This window comes from Pipistrellus hanaki, assembly GCF_964339955.1.
Source record: "Pipistrellus hanaki genome assembly, chromosome: 12".
Lineage (NCBI taxonomy): Eukaryota > Metazoa > Chordata > Mammalia > Chiroptera > Vespertilionidae > Pipistrellus > Pipistrellus hanaki.
Window position 1 is genome coordinate 32,673,576 of NC_140514.1, and position 22,765 is coordinate 32,696,340.

Consider the following 22,765-nt stretch of genomic DNA (forward strand, 5'->3'; position numbering starts at 1 on the left):
ATACTCTGCACTAAGTTGGAGCCACTGATCTGTAGAGTGCCCAACAGAAGTCTTGTGTGTTCCAAAATTTTTAACTATCCTGCAAAACTCCGGTGAAGTCACTGCAATCCTCAGGGTGCCTCATTGCACAGTTTGAGAACTGTGGGTCTCGATGGAATCCCTGACCTTAGATCGGAGTAGGGACTGCCGCCTCCCATGGCAGGATGGTGGACACAGACAGAGTGGAAATTTACATGCGTGGCACACAGTGTACTGGGACCTCACAATTCAACCTAGGATTCTCCTTAGCCCAAGGAGACTACCAAATGATAGGCAGTGCACTGCGAGGAGCCACTGTAAGTATGTTATATATAACACTATTCTATGAGAAGCACAGTTACAACTGCTTTTCATGCATAGTTACTTAAGTAGCACATCTGCTAACCTAATAGTAGTTGTTGTTGTTTTTAACTTTAAGATATAAATTACAAGTTGGCAAATGCACTTGATATGTTTTCTTTATCGGCTACATTGGAATATATATGTATAACATAACATTCTCAAATATCAGTAAAGTTGATGAGTTCTCACACCCAATCTTAGATGATTTTATTTTTTTATTTAAAAAATATATATTTTATTGATTTTTTACAGAGAGGAAGGGAGAGAGATAGAGAGTTAGAAACATTGATGAGAGAGAAACATCGACCAGCTGCCTCTTGCATACCCCACATAGGGGCTGTGCCCGCAACCAATGTACATGCCCTTGACCGGAATTGAACCTGGGACCTTTCAGTCTGCAGACCGACGCTCTACCACTGAGCCAAATCGGTTTTGGCTCTTAGATGATTTTAGTTTATATATTTCTAACTGGCTCATTCCAAATTGTGTCTCTAATAGAAAGTTCTAAATTTAAAGTAAGTCATGTTTTAAGTTTTTGTGTAAAAATTTTGTATAGGTACTTAAATATAATACATTAAAAGTTTTCTCATTAGCTCTGGCCAGTATGGCTCAGTTGGTTGGAGCATTGACCTGTATACCAAAAGGCTGCGGTTTGTCCAGTCATGATGCAGATCCAGGTTTCGGGTTCAATCCCCAGTCGAGGCACATTGCGGGAGACAATTGATGTTTCTCTCTCACATCGCTGTTTCTCTTTCTCCCTCTAATATAATTTTTTTAAGTCTTCTCATTAGCTAGTTATGAAATCAATTTTACTTTCCCTTTGTAAAACAGATAAATGTTTGGTATGCATTTGTTTCTACTTGGTAAAATATATATCAAAATCAAAATAAAGGAACTATATAATAAAGAGGTAATATGCAAATTGACCCTCACACCCTCACATCACAAGATGGCAGCCTCCACACTGTCATAAGATGACTGGAAGGGGAGGGCAGTTGGGGGTGACCAGGCCTGCAGGGGAAGGCAGCTGGGGGCAATGGGGCTGGCAGCTGGGGGCAATGGGGCTGGGAAGAGAGCAGTTAGGTGTCAATCAGGCCAGCAGGGGAGCAGTTAGGTGTCAATCAGGCTGCCAGGGGAGCAGTTAGGTGTCAATCAGGCAGGCAGACAGGCAAGTGGTTAGGAGCCAGCAGTCCCGGATTGTGAGAGGGATGTCCGACTGCCAGTTTAGGCCCAATCCCTATGGGCCTAAACTGGCAGTCGGACATCCCCCAAGGGGTCCCAGATTGCAGAGGGTGCAGGCTGGGCTGAGGGACACCCTCTCGCCCCAGTGCACATATGTTGTGCCCCGGGCCTCTAGTTTCTAAATATGTTGTGTCACTTAGAACTGCATTCAGGTGCATGTAACATAAACCTAAAAAAATAATTGCTTAACTGAATGGAAGCTTGTTTTTCCTAAGACAACAAGAAATCTGGAGTTAGGCAGTCCAGGGCTAAGACATCTCCACGCTATCTATCATCAGGTTCCAGGCACCTACTGTCCATTCCTTTCTCCTTTATTAAGTGGCTTTTCATCAACATCACTCCAGCAATTATCCCCTTTCCTGCATCAAATTTTCCCCCACTGGATCACTCCCATTAGCAAACCAGAAGAAATAGATATTATTTATCCCAAATAAATAAGAAAATAAACCTCTTTTGACCCCATCTCTCCTGTTCTATTTCTTTATTTTCCTTTATAACATAACCCTTTCTTATGTTATAAACCTCTAATTTCTTTCCTCCCATTATCTCTTAAAATGCATTCCAATCAGGCTTCTGCCCACACCATCTACTGAAACTGCTCATATCCAGGTTACCCATGACCTGCGTGTTACTCTATCCCAAGAATGTCAAACTTGTGGCCGGCGGGGCATGTGGCCTGCTAGTCACAAGTTTGACATGCTTGCTCCATCCAGCGGTCAATCTCAGACATCCTGTTACTGGTATCTTGCATACCAGTTATACCCCATTTTCTTCTTGGAATTTCCTGGACACCATACTGCCTTCAATGTGGTCCACCTCTTTGGCTAGTACTTCTTATTTCCTTTCTCCATCTCTCCAATCCCCACATGCTGGAGGACCCCAGGATCAGCCCTTCAATCTCCTCCCTAGGTGATCTTCAGCAGCCTCTTGGCTTTAATACCATCTGTGGGGTTTCCTCACAAAGTTCTTTCTCTAGCTCAGACCTTTCCCTGAACTACAGATTCCTATAACCAACTGTCTATTTCATTTCTCCTGAATATCTAAAGGGCATTTCAAACTCTGATATCCAAAACTAAGCGCCTGATGTTTCCTCAAAATTGTTCTCAATCTCCCCTTCACAGTGAATGGCAACTCTATTGCTCAAAAATTTCTTCTATGCTCCACATATGATCCATCAATGAATTCTGATGGCTCAAATTTTAAATTATACTCAGAATCTGGCCACTTCTCACCAGTTAACCACTACTGTAAGTCAAAGGCACCATTATGACTCACCTGGAGGATGGAAACAGCCTTTTAACTCATCTCCAATTTGATCTTTGTTCCCTTCAATCTGTTTCTATTACAATACCCAGATCGATCCAATTAAAAAGTAAATCAGAACAAGTTCCTCCTCCACTCAAAAATCTTCAAGGATTTCCCATCACACTTAGAGTTTAAGAAAAGTCCTTTCGGAGGCCTTTAAGGCCTTATATAACTAGTCTCTCATTCCCTCTGGCCTCAATGCCTATACTCTTCTCTATCGTGGTATAAATTTAACAGTGTCTTAATGTTGAAACTTTTATTACCTAAGAACAGTTTGTTAAATGATTTTGAAATTCAGATCAAGAAATTATTCAGCACTTTCTCATAATGAAATCATTCTGGGAAACTGAAAAACAATGAGAAATGTATTTGATACCTAGTAAAACTAAACTCTGAATTACACCTCACACTTTTATGGCATTTTAAACTAGGAATAGGCATAGTCTGGAAAACCAACTTCAAAAGGCAATTTTCATTCAGAACATATTGATTTATAAACTTACGAATTTGTTAGTGGAAAGAATCATTTGTAAAACTAGAGGCCCATTGCACGAACAGATTTGTGCAATAGGCTTTCCTTCCCTTGGCTTCCAGCCTGGGACGTAGGCCTTCACTCAGGCTGGAGTGTGCCACCTGGGACGTAGGCCTTCACTCAGGCTGGAGTGTGCCACCTTTTCTGCAGACTCCAGCAAGAGTCTGCCTTCTTCGTCTCTGCTGCAGGCTCCGGTTGAAATCTGCAATTTTCCTCTTCACTGTGGCCGGAGTGCCGCTCCTGTAGATCCCTTTGCCCCCGCCCTCCCTCTCCTATCAGATATTCTGCCCTACCCAGCCACTCTGCACCTGGAGCAGCTGGGCCGCCACCATCTTTGTCCTTCTAATTTGCATATTCCCTCTGATTGGCTGATGGGCGTAGTGAAAGTATAGTCAATTTACATGTTTGTCTATTATTAGGTAAGATTATATAATTTTTATGTAACTGGATCAACAACATGAAGTAAGCTCTGATAATGATGACAACCTATAAAATCTCATTGTTCAACCGAGGGAAAATCCAAGCACTGACTGCATCTTTTGAAATCCTTTAAGTTGTTGTAGTTGCCTTGCTGATTTCTAACAATTTGACTTTGGAGAGGAAGAAGACAACAAGATAAATTACATAAACCCTAAATTTGCCATGGAGGGCAAGGATGAATAAAGATTTACCTGATGCACAGAAGAGGGATCCTAAGAGAGCTTATGGTGATGATTTATTTACTTTGCAACTAAGAAAGGCTTAAGGGAATCTTTTAAACATTTAGCTTGCACCACCAAATTTTTAATTTACTGTACTATGAGAGATCTTTAGGGTAATACACATAGACATAGCTTTAGAAGACCTAGATAGCAGTCTTGTCTAGAAACTAAGAAAGTGGATGGATCATGTTAAGAGGTCTCTCAAAGGCACTACAGATGTGGGGACTAACCCAGACTTGTGGGCAGGGTGGAGGTAAAGTTACCTTGTTAAAATATATCACATCAAGAGTGTGCTTTTTGTAAAAGATCTATTTTAGGAATCTCTTATCAATCATAACAATAAAGCACAAAATATAAAAAAAGGTAAGTTCCGCCCTGGTCCAATGGCTCAGTTGGTTAAATTGTCTTCCCATACACCAAAAAGTTGCGAGTTCGATTCCTGGTCAGGGCACATACCTAGGTTGTGGATTAATCCCTGGTGGGGGGAAATACCAGAGGCAACCAATTGCTGATCACTGTTTCTCTCTCACATCTATGTTTCCCTCTCCCCACCTCTCTCTCTAAAATCAATAAACAATTACTCGCATGAGTATTTTAAAAAAGTAGACTCATTGGTAATAACAGCATAAGAAAATAGTACTTCAAGTGGCTGTAAATAACAAAAGCAATTTTGTACGTATTTATCATGCAAATTCCTTTTCTGAGTTGAATTAATTCACTAGTGAAGGAGATTCCTCTCCATGCTCCCCCACACATACATACACACAAAGTTGCTTATTAAATTAAAATGCAATAAAACCTATCTTAAAAGGATTGCCTATTGGGATGCTCCGCTGCATGTTTTAAGATAGCTGACATGTTTCAACTTACCCTGTGCAACGGTAAGGGTGGAGGCCATGAGACACACCTCATACTATAGGTGGTAGGCATGCCCTCCAGTCAAATAATTTTATGCTTGCTTTTAAGGTGAGTAATGGCATTGAGAAGTACATTTAAGTTGTACTAACTTTAAAACTTTCTGGAGCATATTTTATATTCAAGTTTTAAAGTCTGATTTAAACTTTTATGAAAACAAATTATGAATTTTTAAACAATCCTATTCTTTTGAATAGTATCCTAAATTGAATTTAAGAAGTATTATGGTTCTAAAAATATTAATTCAGCCTTGTTAAACAGTCTCTGGAAAATAATAACTTCTGACAGTTGAGGAGATAACTAAAAAGTTACCTTCATGAGTAAAGTTGATGAGTTTAAACAAATAAAATGAGGAAAACTAGATCCCACTAAAATGATAGTTTATATTCGAGTAGTAGATTAAGAGTATGTTCCTAATTACTACAAATTCAATGTTGTAGATTTATAGATAGAGCCATGAGCCTGAACTTCAGATAACAGTAGACTTAAAATAAGTCAAATTGTAAACAAATAAGAATTTAAATTGATACAGAATATTTAATTCCATAAAGCAATTATAATTATTAGTAGAACTGATGTACCTTCAATTATATGTATGAGTAGAATATCACTAATGATTCTTTTTATCATAAGCAAGTAAAATTTTTCTAAGCAAATAGTATTTTTAAGCCTATTTGTCCATTATTTTGTGATTAATGAACACTAATTATGATGATGATGTCCTGAATATAGATTTATTCAATATGCAACTCCTTATGTAGGTCTTAATAAGTGCTGTCCAATAAATTTTTTTTTTTTTGTAGAACTGAACTGTATAGATATTGTCTACTGAACACTTTAAATACGGGTAGTTCAACTGAGGAACTGAATTTTTAATTTAATTTAAATTTATATTTAAATAGCCAGAGGTGACTAGTGGCTACCATATTAAACAGGACAGCTTAGAAGCTTCAATAAATAAATAAATAAATAAATAAATAAATAAATAAATAAATAAATAAAGCAAATGTCTTATTATATTAGGTCTAACTCCAGTCTGTTGATTTCCATAAGAATGGCATTCACAAATGTTTACAAAGTGGTATGCCAAAACACCTTTTGTCCTATAGTTCTTCTTCATTCAAAAATATGATTACATTTATGCCAGTAAATAATAATACAACAGACAGACAATTCAAACAAAAAATAGCACTGGAAAGATTTTTAGTAGTGCCTATGGTGTGTCAGTACAACGATACTGATTAATGAGGTAGCCTGGTGGCCTGTGTCAATCTGTCTCATGTTAGTTCTAGAATGACTAGAATTCAAACTATGAAATATCCACTCCTAAGAAGTTTTTGTCCATTGCCTATCATAACACAAGAATACCAATTGCTGCATAGTTTTCAGCTCCATTGGTTAAATACTGCAAACGCACGTCAAACCATTTTACCTGACAGACATATTTGTTCTTCCATTTGCTCAGCACACACTGACTGTTTTGCATCAGCTCCTGAAGGAAACAGAAGAAGAGAGTGCAGTTGGCAATACACATGGTCATTATCAGTTAAAGTGCCTCTGATTTGCAAACCAAAAAAAAAAAAAAAAGAAAAGAAAGGAAAAGAAAAAAAAAGATCAGCATGCCATACAAAGATGCAACTGTTTTGAAACTCCTCACTGGACAAAAGCAAAGCTCTCAACACCAGGAGAGCCGATCCTTTATGAAAATTAAAGCTGTTGAAAGATGTTTTAAAACAGATTTGTTTGTTGCCATTTTTGAAACTTTTGGAAAGATACCTCCAACTCCTTGAGTGAGTCTCGAAGTTTTTCTGGGCGTCTGTTTTTGAGAGTCCACGGATAATCTCGTGCTGGCAAATAAAACATGTACTACAGTTAGTTAAACATGAATGAAGGAAACGCTACTGAGCAGTGTGCCTAAGGAAGATTAAAATAAAACACCTCCTTAATTGAGAGGAAGTGGGCTTCATTTCCATCATCGAATGACAGCCTTTTGAAAGGCTTTGTCATAAGAACAGAATTTTTACCACAAAACAATCTCCCTGATCATAATTTTATGATGACAACCAACAAGGCTCAGAGAATGCCTGGGAAAGTTTCCTAGGCTTGTGAACATGGTACTTAAAGGTAAATGACCCCCTTCTTAACAAAAAAATAACATTTTCTTTTATATAATTAAATGTTCAATACAAAAAAATTCCAAATTCTCAAACCTAAAAATTCCTAATGAGTAAATGAATACAGCGAGAAGAGAAGTAAAATACAAAAACAAAAAAAAAAAACCCACAGAAAAATGCATTTTAAATTAAGCATCAAAGCATCACATACCAAGATTAAGGAAAAAATGGAGACAAATCCAAGTTTTAACAAATTAGTCACTAAAATTGCTCTTTTTTTTTTTTATGTAAAACAATCCTCTTTAAAATCTCCACCACAATTCAATATTGATAAAGCTTTGCTGTGTTTTAAATACACTTAATTAAAAGATAAAATTATTTAGTATAGTCTCGATGTTGGCCTAAGTCACACTAAAAATAAGAGTTGTTTAAAAAAAATTAACAAAAGGTTAAATTGATTATAATTATATCTAATTCATCATAAGAATTAATCTTTGAATTCTCCTACATAATAATTTTAAATAAGAGTTCTACATATGTGTGTATGTGTGTGTATTTTGTGTGACTATACATGTAATATGTAGTATATAGATATTAAAATTTTACAGTAGAATTGCTGTGTCTTATTTCAGCAAGTTTATTTTAAAAACATAATTTATAATATGTAGAGCATATGTGCAAATTTTAAGACCTGTTACAGCTCCTAATAGAGTATTTTTTAAATTAAATATCAACTTGACCATTTAAAACAACAGAATAAGTAGGATTTTCAGAGCCACCTATATTCCAAACAAAATGTAAATTATATTTAAGCCATTAAAACTATACTATATTCTAGCATAATTAGATTAACATATTTAAATATTTTAGAACAGAAAACTAGAGAGAATAAAATGCTAATACTTGTCATTACAAATCTTATTTTCTTAAAATAGGTAAAACAATGGTTTAAGCATAGCACAATAGAATGTTATCAGAATTTAAGCACAATATATTTTAAATAAATAATATAAATATTAAGAAAGTTTACATAAACATAAAAAACTGGATAGAGATTGCAATGGTCTAAATGAGAAATTCCTAACAAATACAATTCTTATTCATTTGTTTATATGGCTAAAGAATGAGAATTTTTAATTATAAGAAATTTAGAAGGAATATAACATTTCCTACTTATACAGAAAGCTTAAAATATTTGTTAAACTGAATCTTCAGGGATGTTAAAATTCCAGTTTTATAATTATTCCATAAAATATATAAAGTAAGCTTACATTCTGCCAGTTTCTGCTTTGCTTCTAAGTTACCATGCTCTGTCGCTGATACTGTGGTGGAAGAGTTGGAAAGAAGAAAAAAAAAAAAGCAGAATTTTTTTTTTAAAATTTTAACACTTTGTATTTTTATATGCACATATATAATGTATTATCACACACATTGTTGAGATTAATAAATTATGCTCAACTTTTTAAAAGGCAGTTGAAAAAACGCCATAATTTAGATGCTTTTATTTCATGGAGGTATTTCCTAAATTTGCAGTGAAAAAAGGCTTATGTAGCACAACAGGTGGGCCAATATCCTGAGCTTGCAATCTCATCAGATATGGAAGGGAACTGCAACCGAGCCCAGAACAGAAGCTGTTTCAGTCTGTCATCAGAACCATGAAGTCAGCCTATTAACGCCAAGCCAAGCACAGAGGAAGCCCACACAAACCCACTTCAACGCAGACCAAAACAGGAAGTAACTCTAGCTAGAAAGACCTTTTGGCCCAGCAAAAACTTCTGGGATTAACAGGATTAATCAGATAAAGAAAATTGATCATTCACACAGAAATGCCTATTTCAGATACCAGGTGAGGATCCGGCAGGCCAGCACAGGGAGCCATGCATTCACAATGCCCTCTACTGGGACGCTGATAAATAAACGAGACTAGGCTGTCCAGTTATCAGGCTGATCAGCAGTCAAATGAACATTTTCACGTTCTTCTATAGCATTTTCTCAATATTGCTTTATTTTACATAGAACAGATGTCAACCTCGGCATTTTTCTAAAGAACTGAAGTGACTTAATTCTATAATCTATTAATGGTATACATAGGTTAGTATATTTTGCTTATAAGAATTAGTTGAGTAGAGAGGATACTTTACCTGGTTGATCCTTCTTGTCATAATACTGGTATATCCCAATATCTCTATCTACAGAAAGGAAGAAATAACATTAGATTACGGTAAAAAGTCCTGTAGAATAAGAAGCAAACCAGACTACATGGCAGGGTAGGAGTGAGAAAAGGCAGGGAGAAGGACAAAAGCGGTCTCTAAGTTACTAGAAATAAAGTAATTTGAAAGTATCTAGACATAGGTTCATGTATTCAACCTAGGAACTCTAAATTCAACTAGATATTGGAAAGTTTACCAACCTAATTAGAAAAGATTTACACAAAACTAAAACGGCATGAGGAAAAGAGTAGTAAAGAACTGCAATCGAGGGGGCCACCTTTTCTCAGTCACCCTTCCTCTGATATTCTTCACAGGGTGCTACCCCAAGGGAACTGCCACCCAGCAATGCTAAACGAAATCCGCGGATGGGAGAAAATGTCCCAACTCCTGGATTCTGAGCTGTGCTTTCTTTTCTCTGACTTAACTCAAGTCTGGTAGGGTGTGTAGTGGGGAAGCTGCAGGAAAGAAAGGGAGGATTAGAGTGAGGTGTGGACAAATTATCCGAAGCTGTTTAGACTTAAAGAAAAACCTTCCAAACCCATTCAAAGTCGGATGTTCAGCCGAGGCTACAAAAGAAGCAAAGCTAGGTTTCCTAGATGCTGAGAGTGATTTAATCAAGGAAGTCTGTTCTTACAATTTAATTACCGAAGAACAAAATAACTGTGCCCATTTTCTTACTATCTATGAATAGGGAAACATTTTTCTTTGAAGTAACATTTGTTTCCGTCCATGCAAAATATTTCTAGCTACTAACACAAGGACAGAACTGTTTCCAAAGAAGTGGAAGGGAAGCAGTACAGGCTGCCCCCTAGTGACTGACTACTCCAAACTTCCTCAATTTGAATGATGAAACTTCAAAAAAAGTATTACAGCTATATATTTGTATGTAGTTTTCAAAATAGTCAATCATGAATACTACTGAAGCTATATTTTATTCATTATGCTATTAATTTGGAATATAGTTTTAAAGAATGCAATTCATTTCTACTAGACTGAAATATCTAATAAGGCGTTATTGGGAAAGGTCCTGGGTAGGGATCCTAAGGTATTAGTAATATTTTTTTCTTTCATTTTCCACTATTGCTATGGCTTGATTAAAAAAAAAATATATATATATATGTGTCCTGACCTGGAATTGAATTGGTGATCTCCTGGTGCATGGGACAATGTTTAACCAACTGAGCCACATTGGCAGGACTGTAACTATTCTTTAAAAAGAAGTGTGACATATATATATATTTTTTTTTTCAATAAACTATAGATGTAAATTTTTCTTACAGATATTAATTTTCAGTGATTAATGTCTTAATATATATACATTTCTAAAATTTTAAATCTTAATGAAAATGTACTGTTTGACATTTTGACATTCTCCAGAAAATGTTCATAAAGCAAGACATGTTATTATTAGTTAATATATTTATTATTATTAATAAAGCCACCAGAATTGTACTCTGGTTGGGATCTTTTCATATATATACATTTTTATTGTTGTTTTTTTAGAGAGAGAGAAGAAGAGAAGGGAGAAAGAGAGAGAAACATTGATGTGAGGGCCAAACATCTATCAGCTGCCTGCTACACATCCCCTACCAGGATCAAGCCCGCAATCCGGGCGTGGGCCCTGACCAGGAATTGAACTGGTAACCTTCAGTGCATGAGACAACACCCAACCGAGTCACACCAGCAAGGGCTCTAGCTGGAGTCTTAAATTGAAGTATTTTCTTCTCTGATCATAATTGCCTACTTTTTTCATCTCTCTTGCTCCCTTACTTTCATATAGTTAGCTTTTATGCTTCTTTGAGATCAATCGCTTAATCCCTCATCTTCTCCTGGTCTATCGGCCCTTTCAATCTACAAATTCACTTTCTTAGTCTAGAAATATTTCTTTGGTAATCTCCTCCCCTCCTTTTGGTTGCTTTTCATGGAGTTAGTATTGGTTGAATTTTTGAGTTCCTAGGTTGAATAGCTAACATTCTCTTTCCTATTTATTATCTTTGTTGTTGTTTTTGTCACAGCATTCATTTTATTTTTCTAACACATGTATATTTCAACATAATTATGTTTTCTTAATTATATGTTCACTGGATAAACTTGGAGGGGAAAAAAACTTAAAAAAAGTTCATTGTGCTATCTTTCCATTCTTCAGAGACAGCCACTCACTAATAACATTTGTTGTCTCTCCTTAGAGTTTTTTTCTATATGTATTTTATTACTAAAATGCTATAATGAAAATACCATTGTAACATTTTTGTTTTACAATTGCTGGATTAATGGGTAAATAAACACTTATAATTAATGTTAAAAAATAAAATATAACCCTGGCCAGCTGGTTCAGTTGGTTGTATTATCCTCCTGTACACCACAAAGGCGAGGGCTCAATTCCCAGCCAAGGCTCATACCTAGGTTGTGAGTTCAATTACCGGTCAGAGTGTATATGGAAGGCAACTGATCAAAGCCATCAATCAATGTTTCTCTCTCTCTCTCTCTCTCTCTCTCTCTCTCTCTCTCTCTCTCTCAAATCAGTAAAAACATATTCTTGGGTAAGGATTTAAAAGAAATGATAAAAATAAAATACGAAATACTATTAATTTTGCCTGTTGTTTTTAAACTTCCTCTAAATGCTATCATATTATAGGAACTCCTCTACAACTTATTTTTAAATTTATGTGTCGAATATAGACATTCATCTATACTGCTGAATGCAGTAGAAATTCATTCACTTTCTCAGTTGCATAAATGTGTTTTCTATATGTATTTTGATTCTCCTGCTGATGGACATTTGGGTTGTTTCTAATTTCCTGGATTATGAACAGTAATACTGTAAACATTTTAATAAAAATCTCCTGGTGCATAAGTGTCAGGACTTTCACTAGGATGCATACCTAGGAGTCGAATTATTAGTCAATAGGTGACGTACTTTCAACTATACTAGATAACACTAAATTGTTTCCTATGATGGTTGGACCAAATTATACTTTCACAACAGTGAGATATGCTCACTTTCATTCTTTGATGTGTGCTTTTTCTATTTTCTAATAAGCTTTCTTTTACTCTTCTGAGTTTTATATTTTTTTCTGCTACCTATCTTTAATTCCCAAGATATGCGTATAACTTTCCAGTGTTTTCTGAAGCTTCTGCATATTGTCCCTTGCTGTTCATATTTAAAAATGAGTCACAGAAAGCTGATCGGGAGCTCTGTGTTCAGGAACAGGACTTGCCACCTGGTGGGCTTCATTGGTCGGCCAGGAACCCGGTGCTTCAGCCAGGAACCCATCATCAGTGTCACTGTGGAGAGTCTTCTCTCGGCCCAGAGAGGATTCCCTGAGCTCCTCCTTTCTTGGGAGAAGTCTGGTGGCTGCGACTTCCTCAGAACCAGGCGGGATTAGGAGGACCTGACCCACAGTACGTAGGCTTTCATCTCCTCCCTGCCTTCAGTGCAGCACCGCTCCCTCGCTTCTTCCACTGGGGCTGCGACCCAGGTTTAAAGCCTCCCTCATGGAGGATTTCCACCACTTCTCAAGCAGACTTTAAAGTCCCTTGGTTGTCACCCTCATACCACATCCCCATCTTCTGCAGTATCTGGCTCCTCAAACTTCGGTATCTTTCTAGAGTTTTGAAAAACAGACAGGCTGTCACTGGAATTCTGCTCTGTAGACACTCAATATTTAGATTTTTAAGCTTTGCTAATTCCTCCATCTCTTCTTCCAAAAATCAACTGCAATTGTCGCCTTTCCTATTCTTAGTCTTTGTGGGTTTATGTCTTCTTTAATTTGATCCATTTTCCCTTATTTTAGAAGAATTTGAGGAGGAAACAAATGTGTGTTAAATCCACCTGTTTTACTGGAAGTTCTATCTTTAATATTTTAAGCAAGGCAAAAAAATGAAATGAAAATGACATTCTTCTGTAATTATATGTTTGATATAAATAAATGATATTTTAAGACCCAGAGTCAAAGAAGCACAAACAGACTCTTGAACCTCAGAGGGAAGGCAGGGGAGGATGAGTGGGAAGAGATCAACCAATGAGAACTTGTATGCATATATACATAACCTGTGGACACAGACAATGAGATGGTGAAGGCCTGGGGCCCAGGCTGGGGGTGGGGAGTGAGGTGTGGGGAGGATGGGTACAGGCAGGAAGAGGTTGGGGGGGGAGGGGGTGGTAGGAGGACCTTTGTAATACTTTCAACAATAAAGATTTTTTTTAAAATGATACTTTATAAGGTAAATCCATATACATAAAACTGTTCTCTAAAATTCAAGAGTTGATTTGGGTAATCAAAGGGGAAAAAAATTTGTAAAATATGTTCCTTAATGATATATACTTTATTTTATAATACTAATAAGCATTGTTAGAACACAATTCTATTATCCCTTCTCACAAAAAACTGTGAAATAAAAAGAATATGAATTAACTGTATGTCTTAGCTATATGTTTGAAATATTACTTTCATATTAAATAGAAATGCCTTTTCCATTAGTTAGCCTGAAAATATTTATTAATCAGTCATTATGAACAATTCCAGCAAAAATTGAACATGTATGTATCTTAAAAGGAAAAACATTTTAAGCCAATAAAATTAATTTTCACAACAGAAAATCTAACAAGCTGAAAAATTAAGTTAAGCAGAGTAACTAAAAGAAATTATTTTCCATTAGCCAATTTTTCATTAAGAATAAAGAAAATAATGCAACTCCAGCTGGAGAATCTAGGCTCTAGCCTTTGTTAGTATTTATTTATAATGTTGTAACTTATATTTGAAAAATATTGAAATTAATTTGAGCTCATTTACCCCCAATGTGTAAGGTATTCTTCAAAGACCACAGGTGCAATTCAGTCAAGCAGAAAGACATCTGATAGCAGAAGGAATCTCTGTCCTGTTTAAAAAATAATTAAAAGGATGTGTCAATTAATTATCTCCGATTGCCAATAAAACCAAGATCTCTAGAAATAATAGGATCATTTCCCACTACTGATATTTGAGATATGGTTCATTAGAATAAACACTTTACATATCCTTGGTTAGCCATCCAGGAATAAACTCTAGAAAAAAGAAAAAATACTCTTTTCCTAGATTTACTATTGTCATCACATTGTGGTAAAAAGACTATATATTTGAGTTTGCAATGACGTGTGGTTTTGAAGAGTCTGGGTGTATTTAAAATTATTTCCTGTTTAAGCATTTTAAAAACATTTTTTTAAGGAAAGAAAGCATCTGTTAGGTAGTTATTAAGTACAAACATACTTTGTGGTATATTTTTAATGTACAAAGCAAATATGTACTCTCTCTTACATACAAATCAGCTAGTTAAAATAAAAAATAGCAAGGTAAATGGTATATAGTTACTATTATAAGAAGCACATTTATTTAGAATTAAACTATGTGAAATCATGTTAGTATTCAGATTAGTTTGTTATTATACTGCAACTCCATTAAACAACAACAACAACAACAACAACAACAAATATACATCCTGTATTTCCTCCCAGTTTTACTAGCAGGGATTAGTGATGGGCATTACTGCTAACATTTATTAAAAATATACATTTTATTGATTTTTTTACAGAGAGGAAGGGAGAGGGATAGAGAGCTAGAAACATTGTTGAGAGAGAAACTTTGATCAGCTGCCTCCTACACACCTCCTACTGGGGATGTGTCCGCAACCAAGGTACATGCCCTTGACCGGAATCAAACCTGGGACCTTTCAGTCCGCAGGCCAATGCTCTATCCACTAAGCCAAACCAAGTAGGGCTGTTAAATTTTTTTTTAAATTAAGTAGAACCTAGTCAATTTTAACTGATTGGAAGAAGATCAATCTGAATCAGTAAAAAAATCAACATTTTATAAATATCAATATTTAAAAAAGAAGTATGTAACTTTCAAATATTTGCTTGGAGATACATCTAATAATATATAGTCCATTATACATAGATTATATGTATACTGTACTACATATTAGAAATACATATATAGTAAACTACCAGCACTTTTTTTTAATTTCATAAATGAAATGTTCTTTCCAATAAACTTCTGAATAACAAAAGAAGCTTAAAAATATTTTAAGACATCTTTTACAATAGATGGAAAAATAAAATATCAGCTTCTTTAACATTAGGAGTGACTAAAAATATTTTCCATGCTATTCATGTGGGTGATAATACAAAAAACTTTAGACACAGTACAAAATTCTTAGGCCTTCCTTCACCTTTAGATTTGACTTTAATGCCTTTATAATCATCAAGAAACATGCTGTTCAACTAATAAGAAACTGTGCTAATTATTAAAACGGCAGAGTGAGCAATGTAGCAGCATAAAAAGGCCTGAGCCTGCCTGATACAGCATGCCTCTAAGAAATCTACAGAGAAGTTGTAAAATGTTAGCAGAACCTCAAAGAAATATAGGATTCCACCAATTAAATGATGATGATGACCTACCTCATGACAAGCATTCTTCTATACATTTGATATTTAATCCTCATAGCTACTCATTTAATCCTCATTGCTACTCTTTGAAGAATTGCCATTATCCTATATAATAAAAACATAATAAGCTAAGTGTCTGACCCATCAGTTGACCATTTGGTCGACCACTCGACCAGCCACTATGATGTGCACTGACCAACAAGGGGCAGATGCTCCGACCAGGTTAGCTTGCTGCTGGGGTCTGGCCAATCGGGACTTGGTGAGAGGGCCGGACATGACCTGGAGCCCTCCCACCAGCTGGCCAATCTCCAGCGGTCCCTCCTCAGCCAGCTGGCTCCCATTGGCCCTGATCGGGACTGCACAAGACAGCCCTGATCACTGGCCAGGCCGAGGGACCCCACCCATGCATGAATTTGTGCACCAGGCCTCTAGTCACTTGTATAAGGCGGAAAACAAAGCACAGATAGGTCACACAGCCAGTAAGTAGTGGAGACAGTCTAAAGATGCATGATGAAAAGTGATAGACTAAGTTGAAAAGGGTAGAAAGAAAATAGGCTATAATAATAATAATAATAATAATAATAATAGTAAAATCTGGATTGATCTGAATTCACTCTTTTCCTTATACAGAAGTGCCATAAAAAGTTAAGATGAAACAAAGAATCTTCCAATCCCTAGATCTGCCTGACTTTAACCAAAAGCAAGCTGCCTCTGCACACAGGTAACAGAGCCAGTGGACTGTATTACTATGAAAGAAGACAGTTCCTTCTCAGAAGGGAACAGGAGAAAAGAGATATTATGCAAATTACGAGTTTTTCAATTCAATTGAGTATTATTACCTTTCAGAGTTGTCACCTTAGAAGTGACTCTAGTGAGGCTGCTGTTACACAAAACATTACCAAAGCTGTGTTCTTTGGAAATTCTTTCATTAATTTTATGGGGATCATTTCATGACTAACAATATAGTCATACTTTGTTTTTAAACAAACGTACTTCCTGTTTTTTGAATATGTAAACTGCATCCTTTTCATTGGGATGGATAAGGTCTGGAATGTTTATTTAAATAATCAATTAATTAATTAAATATATATATTTTTCTTTTTTTAAAGCTTAATGTGTAGACTCTAGATTTTAATTGCCTGGTTTCTTATTCTAACTTCTTGGCTTACTAGCTAACTCGGATAAATTACTTAACTTCTCTATTTCTAGGTTCTCCCTATCCAGGACTGTATTGAGGGTACCATTATTCAGTTACCTTATTGTTGCCATTGTTGATGCTACTCAGTATGTTTAAGCATGTGCACATTCGTATGGAAAAAACAAAATATGATCTCTCACTTTATATAGTTATTTCATAAAATGAAATGAATGAATGAATACTAAGTATAATAGAGATTTTATGAAGGAAAAGCATCTGAATGTGGAGACGTTTCTATATAAAGGAAGTATTTGGATTAGGACATGTAAAGGGGTTAATATTTCAATGGATAGGGAAGAAAGGAAGTGATGAAACAGGCGCATACTTCCTCTGATATTGAGCATCAAAGTCACAAGTTCTAGACTATACTTGAAAATAAAAACTCGTGCTATTACTCAAATGTCTATAATTAGAATTTATGGCAATTTTGGCAAAGACAAGATTGGAGTTTAGTTAGTAGCTACATAAAAATATTTTTATCACACAAATTAAATATAGATAAAATTTTATAACTGAAATCAAAAGGGTAATATCTCTACTTACTCTTCAACAGAAGACTGCATTTGAAATGTTATTTTTCAGTTTAATTCAATAATAAATAATCTGTCTAAACTTTCCATGATGACAGAAATGAAGAATGGAATAAAATTTCCTTTGTAATCCACACTGGCTATTTCTAAGAGGCAGAAATGCTTTTAACTAAAATACCAGTAAGTCCACTATTCATATATTTACTAAGTTTTAAATTTCTAAACTCAGAAATCATGTTGTTTAGATAGAACTAAGCAAAATGAGGTCTATGGAGAGCTTCTTATGTCAAGTGCAAAGCCCTTAACCCTTTGCATTTGGATATAATGGGAAATTCTGAGAATGGTACAGTGTGGAGTCTATAATCTGGACATATCTTCCAGGTTAGCACCAAAAAGTTCATGTCTGGTTCCAATGAGGGTGGGAAGACAGAACAATGTATACTGGTAAGCTAGTTTTCAAAATGTTCTGATGTACAAAAAACACTGCTCTAGTTCCCACTAAAAAATAAAGGGCAAAAAGGCGAGAAAGACGTTCCACTTTATAAAGAACCCCTATGTGGTCCCACAGGGAACGTTTGTATAACGGAGAAGGAACTGTAGGGGTGGTGCCTGCAGAAAGCAAGCAGGACTGTAGCCCTGCGGACTAGTGGACTCATTGAGGCGATGGTATCCAGACAAACTGGGACCACACCCAGCTAGAGTAGACATGGTGGCCGAGGAGTAATCCATACACCAGGCGACAATCATTATTATCTGATAATGCAGGCCCAATGAGCAGTAGGTACGGCAAGTGAGACAATGGCAATGTCCAATAATGATCGGGCTTATTTATGAACATGTGACAACCCCTGTGGACTCCACAAAAGGTGTGTAATTAAGGAGAAGGCTTTGCAGGGACCATGCATTATCAGAGGGCAAAAGACAATCATGTATGGATTAGTCATCTTTCTTTTTCCATGAATGTCAAATATCTGCTAGTAAGACCATATAAAATTAAAGAGAACTGATGGAGTACATAAAACAAATTTGCAAAAATCTGTAATAATAACTAAATGGACATGGTGGAAGGGAACCAAATCAATATCCTGTTTAGTCCTCAAGATGTCTTACGGTCTCCACAGTGTGACGTTTTTTGGAAAGATGAGGACCTTTAAACATCTTGCATTTTACTCAAGAATGCCAGTGGTTGAAAAGAATTTCCTCGTTTGAAAATTCTGCCTGAAGGAAGTTATCAAGACTGAACTCGTATTATTCAAATATTGTATTAGTGCATAAATAGTTGTTTTGGAAGGGGGAAGAATTTCAGAAGAATGCTGGATTCTGCATTTTGGGAGAGGGGTATGAGAAAGGGAGTGCAAAGGAAGTCAGTCGAGAAATGCTGCCCTACTCAGTGCTCTCGTGCATTTCTCTGGGGACAAAACCCAATGTACTTGACTTGGAACTAGAACAAAAGTAGCTAACTCGGATATATTGGATGGAAATGAATGAAAGAATGAATTAATTAAAAATACAGCAAGCTGTCTTAATATTGAATAGGGAAAAGAATGATCCAAATGAAAAGAATAGCAGATGGAAGAACCGAAACAAATAAAAATATAAGCCCATAATTTTCATTTATTTAAAAATATTTGTAACATTTGCAACTTTCTGTTACTTTAATTTTATAAGGTAGTTGATTACCGTCTCAGATGTCTCAGAAGGTCATTCTGAATCCAAATTTCAGTCTCGAAGAGAGAATAAGAAGCAGGATTTAAACTGAGCATGAACTAAATTTAGATTTTGTTCTTTTGTGTGTGGGGGCAGTTGAGGGGGAAATCTATGATAGCCCAAATTTTCAGGACAGAGATGAGAGGATCCTAGAAAGCCCATTACAATAAATTATTATTTATTTGACTTAAGAATAATTGTTACCATATAAACTAAATTTTAAGAGAGTAACATGCAAAATAGAAACAGCTGTACTTAGATGCTATGCCTTATACTTTGATAATCTTTTAAAAAATAAAAACTATGTTTTAGAAATAAAGATTACCTTGTCACTAAATAAGTCTGCAAAATACTTGCTTTTCTTGGTTTCTGAAGTCAGCTATTTTGATTGCTTTGGGAAGAACTGAAAGCTTGAGGGCAAATAAGACCCTAATGTAAAACATGATGGGGAGAAAGAATTAACAAAGAGAAGACACCGGTGCAGTTTAACAAGGATAAATGACATTATGGCGCCAACATGACATTAGAGATGAAGGTGTATTAACAAAATGCCTCAAACAGCCTAAGGGACTATGTTGAGCATGAATTTAGAACATATACTTGCTATTTATTATCGAAAGATATTCTGAGGAACATCTATTCATCGATTCAAAATGTACAGAAACAAAGACAACTAACGAGCAGAAATTTAACATAAACCCCTGGCTAGTTGTGTTAGGTAGTCTAGTTATCATTAGATAATTTTCAAATTACATTAAACATAGTATATTCCCCATAATAGTTTATCTATTGCTATCAACATAAAATTATATTAATACCTGTAAAGCATATGCATGAATGTAGTTAATCTACATTATATTGATATTATTAAAACTAAAAAATTGATATATCCAACATTAAACAAAATAATTATAAAATTCATGGAAAGGACAAAGGAGTCTCAAAATAAAGAGACTTCAAGCTTGGTCCTGGCTGGGTGAGCATCATCCCATACACCAAAGGCTGCAGGTTTCATGCCAGTCAGGACACATACCTAGGTTGTGGGTTCCATCTCTGCTGGGGCGTGTATGAGAGGCAACTGATCAATGCCTGTGTCCCACATCGATGTTTCTCTCTCTCCTCCCCTTTCTTTCTCTCTAAAATCAATTAAAAACCTATATTCAGATGAGTGTTTAAATGAATGAAAGAAAGAAAAAGGGAAGGAGGGAGGAAAATTGATTGAGAGAGAGAGAGAGAGAGATTGATTGACTTCAAGTCTGGATTGAACCAATTATAACAGAAGACTGAAGTATTAGGAACACTGGGTCATTTGGACTTGAGAGTTCTATATCTAAATATTAATTAAATATCACACATACTTTGAGCATTTTAGGTATATGACATTTTACCATGAGTCATAGATACAAAGATTTATAAAGCAGAGTCTCTACTATCAAATACCTGTAATCTAGTACAGCAAATAATATAATCACAAAAAACAATAATATGGAGTTTGTGTAAGTGCTAATTTAGCAACATAAACAAAGGGCTATGGGTGCTCCATAGATGTTCTAGTTTGATTATAGAGAAATGTTCTTAGAAAGTAGAGCGCATTTTGATAGAGGGAAAGATAAAAAGGAGAGAACAATTTACAAAAGCATAAATTAGAAAGATACAAGGATTATTTGAGAAAAAAATAAGCAATTGGTTTGATGCACAAACAGAAGAGACAAATGAGGGCCACCCTAAGGAAGCCTCTGAATGCCAAACTTAGGAATTAAGATTCGATAGCCATTAGGTAGCTAACTGAGGAATAATGAAAAGTGTCAGGTCTGATAAAGAATTTTAGGAAGGGTAATCAACAGATGAGAATTATTGTTTGAGGATTAACTGTGTGGGTGGGAATATTAAGGAGGGAGGAATAGTTGATACCAGTGACCAGTTAGACATGGAATAAGTAACAGATAACACCAATATTCCTTAACAAAGACTTGAATTGGGATGGTGGCAGATGGGATGTAAATAAAGAAACAGATTTAAGTGATCTTGTGAAGAAAGAATCAACAGCAGATGAGGACTGATGAGTAGAGGGAGTGAGGGCAAAGGAAGAATCTGGAGTAACCACCACGGGCTGGGACTCTGATTACTGCAGAGATAGTGATGCTGGCTGTGAACATGGCCCCACGGGGTAACATGCCTCCATCATCATGTGCCAGGTAAAAGGGTTCCAGGGCATTCTGTTCACAATGACTGCCTCATTTCTTCAACGCACACACCTCCATTTTCCTAGCACCTGACCTGGCTGCTAGTCTCCTTTATACTTTAGCCTTCCCTCTCAGCTTGTAATTCTGTCTCTTTCTCTTCCTTAGACTACACTTCAACTTCTTCGCCATCCCAAAGGATCCACAGATACCATTTTCCTTGGCCACGCCTCATTCCCAGGAACCTCCTACTCACAGCTGTTCCACCCGGTGTATCCCAGGTTCAAGGACCGCACTTGACTTTAAACATACTCAGAAATAGGTTAATCTAGAACAGGAACAAGATTTGCTAATGTCAGTAAGTTGAATATTAGACACAGTGGGAATTAAAGGTATAAGTGTAGATATGGGTAGAAAATGTTAAACTGGTAGCTTGAAATACAGGCAAGAGGCCTAGATCATATAAAAACTATTGTGGGATTTTTTAAATAGAAAGAAAAGTTAAAACCACTAAGTAAGGTCCGAGAAGAACATTTAAGTCAAGGGTAGATATTTTTGTAATTCTCCAACAAGGAGAAAATGAAAAAGCCAAATTGATGAGAAAATAATGTATGTGTGCTTAAGTTAGAAGGATCAAACTTGTTTCCAAATTTTAATGCAGAGGTGACCTCAATATGGTTTAATGAGAAGTTATGTTTTATGGGGGACACAGACATTAAGTCTTCTAAAGCAGGTGTGGTTCTATTGCTCTGAATGCTGGGCTCCGAGCCAAAAATTTCTTAATTCTAATCCTGCCGTGACAAATTTACTCCAAATCATTTAACCTTTGCCTCAATTTCCCCACTTGCAAAAGGGATAATAATATTGACCTACATTTGTTAGAATGCTGTATTAATTAATGTTGTATAATGCTTTGAAGATGAAAAGTGCTGAACATTATTAGTGTGTGTTGCACAACTAATTGCCTCTAATGCTGAAAAGTTTATCCTTTAATTTTGTTCAAGCAGCAGTTATCAAATAAGTGTCCTAGCTTCCTTAGTGACATTTATCTTCAAATATGATTTTTAATTATTATTTTAAATATATAGGGCAGGGCAAAAGTAAGTTTACAGTTGTGAGTATGCAAAACAGTTTATTCTTATATTATCATTTATTAATTATCATATTACTTTCCATCCAAATAACTGCATTAGATCTTTTCTATATTTTATCATAAGTATTGTATCACAGCATATCAAATTCTAGATCAGTTCAGAAGCCTGGAACACCTTACCTAAACGTTAAGTGTAAATATGCGGGACATATTTAGTAATGCTCATCCACTGT

General features: G+C 35.8%; 1 protein-coding gene across 3 annotated transcripts in view; it reads right to left on the bottom strand.

Annotated features, from left to right (window-relative positions):
- The window catches only part of WDPCP (WD repeat containing planar cell polarity effector), a 361,986-nt gene that overhangs the window by 151,982 nt on the left and 187,239 nt on the right, over window positions 1-22,765 (bottom strand). For all 3 annotated transcript variants that reach the window (XM_084901083.1, XM_084901081.1, XM_084901082.1), the window contains 5 exons: window positions 14,194-14,278; window positions 9,332-9,379; window positions 8,462-8,512; window positions 6,853-6,923; window positions 6,509-6,568 (listed from right to left, as the gene is read on the bottom strand). In XM_084901083.1, coding sequence (XP_084757209.1) covers window positions 6,509-6,568; window positions 6,853-6,923; window positions 8,462-8,512; window positions 9,332-9,379; window positions 14,194-14,278 — 315 coding nt within the window. The remainder of the gene's footprint in view (window positions 1-6,508; window positions 6,569-6,852; window positions 6,924-8,461; window positions 8,513-9,331; window positions 9,380-14,193; window positions 14,279-22,765) is intronic.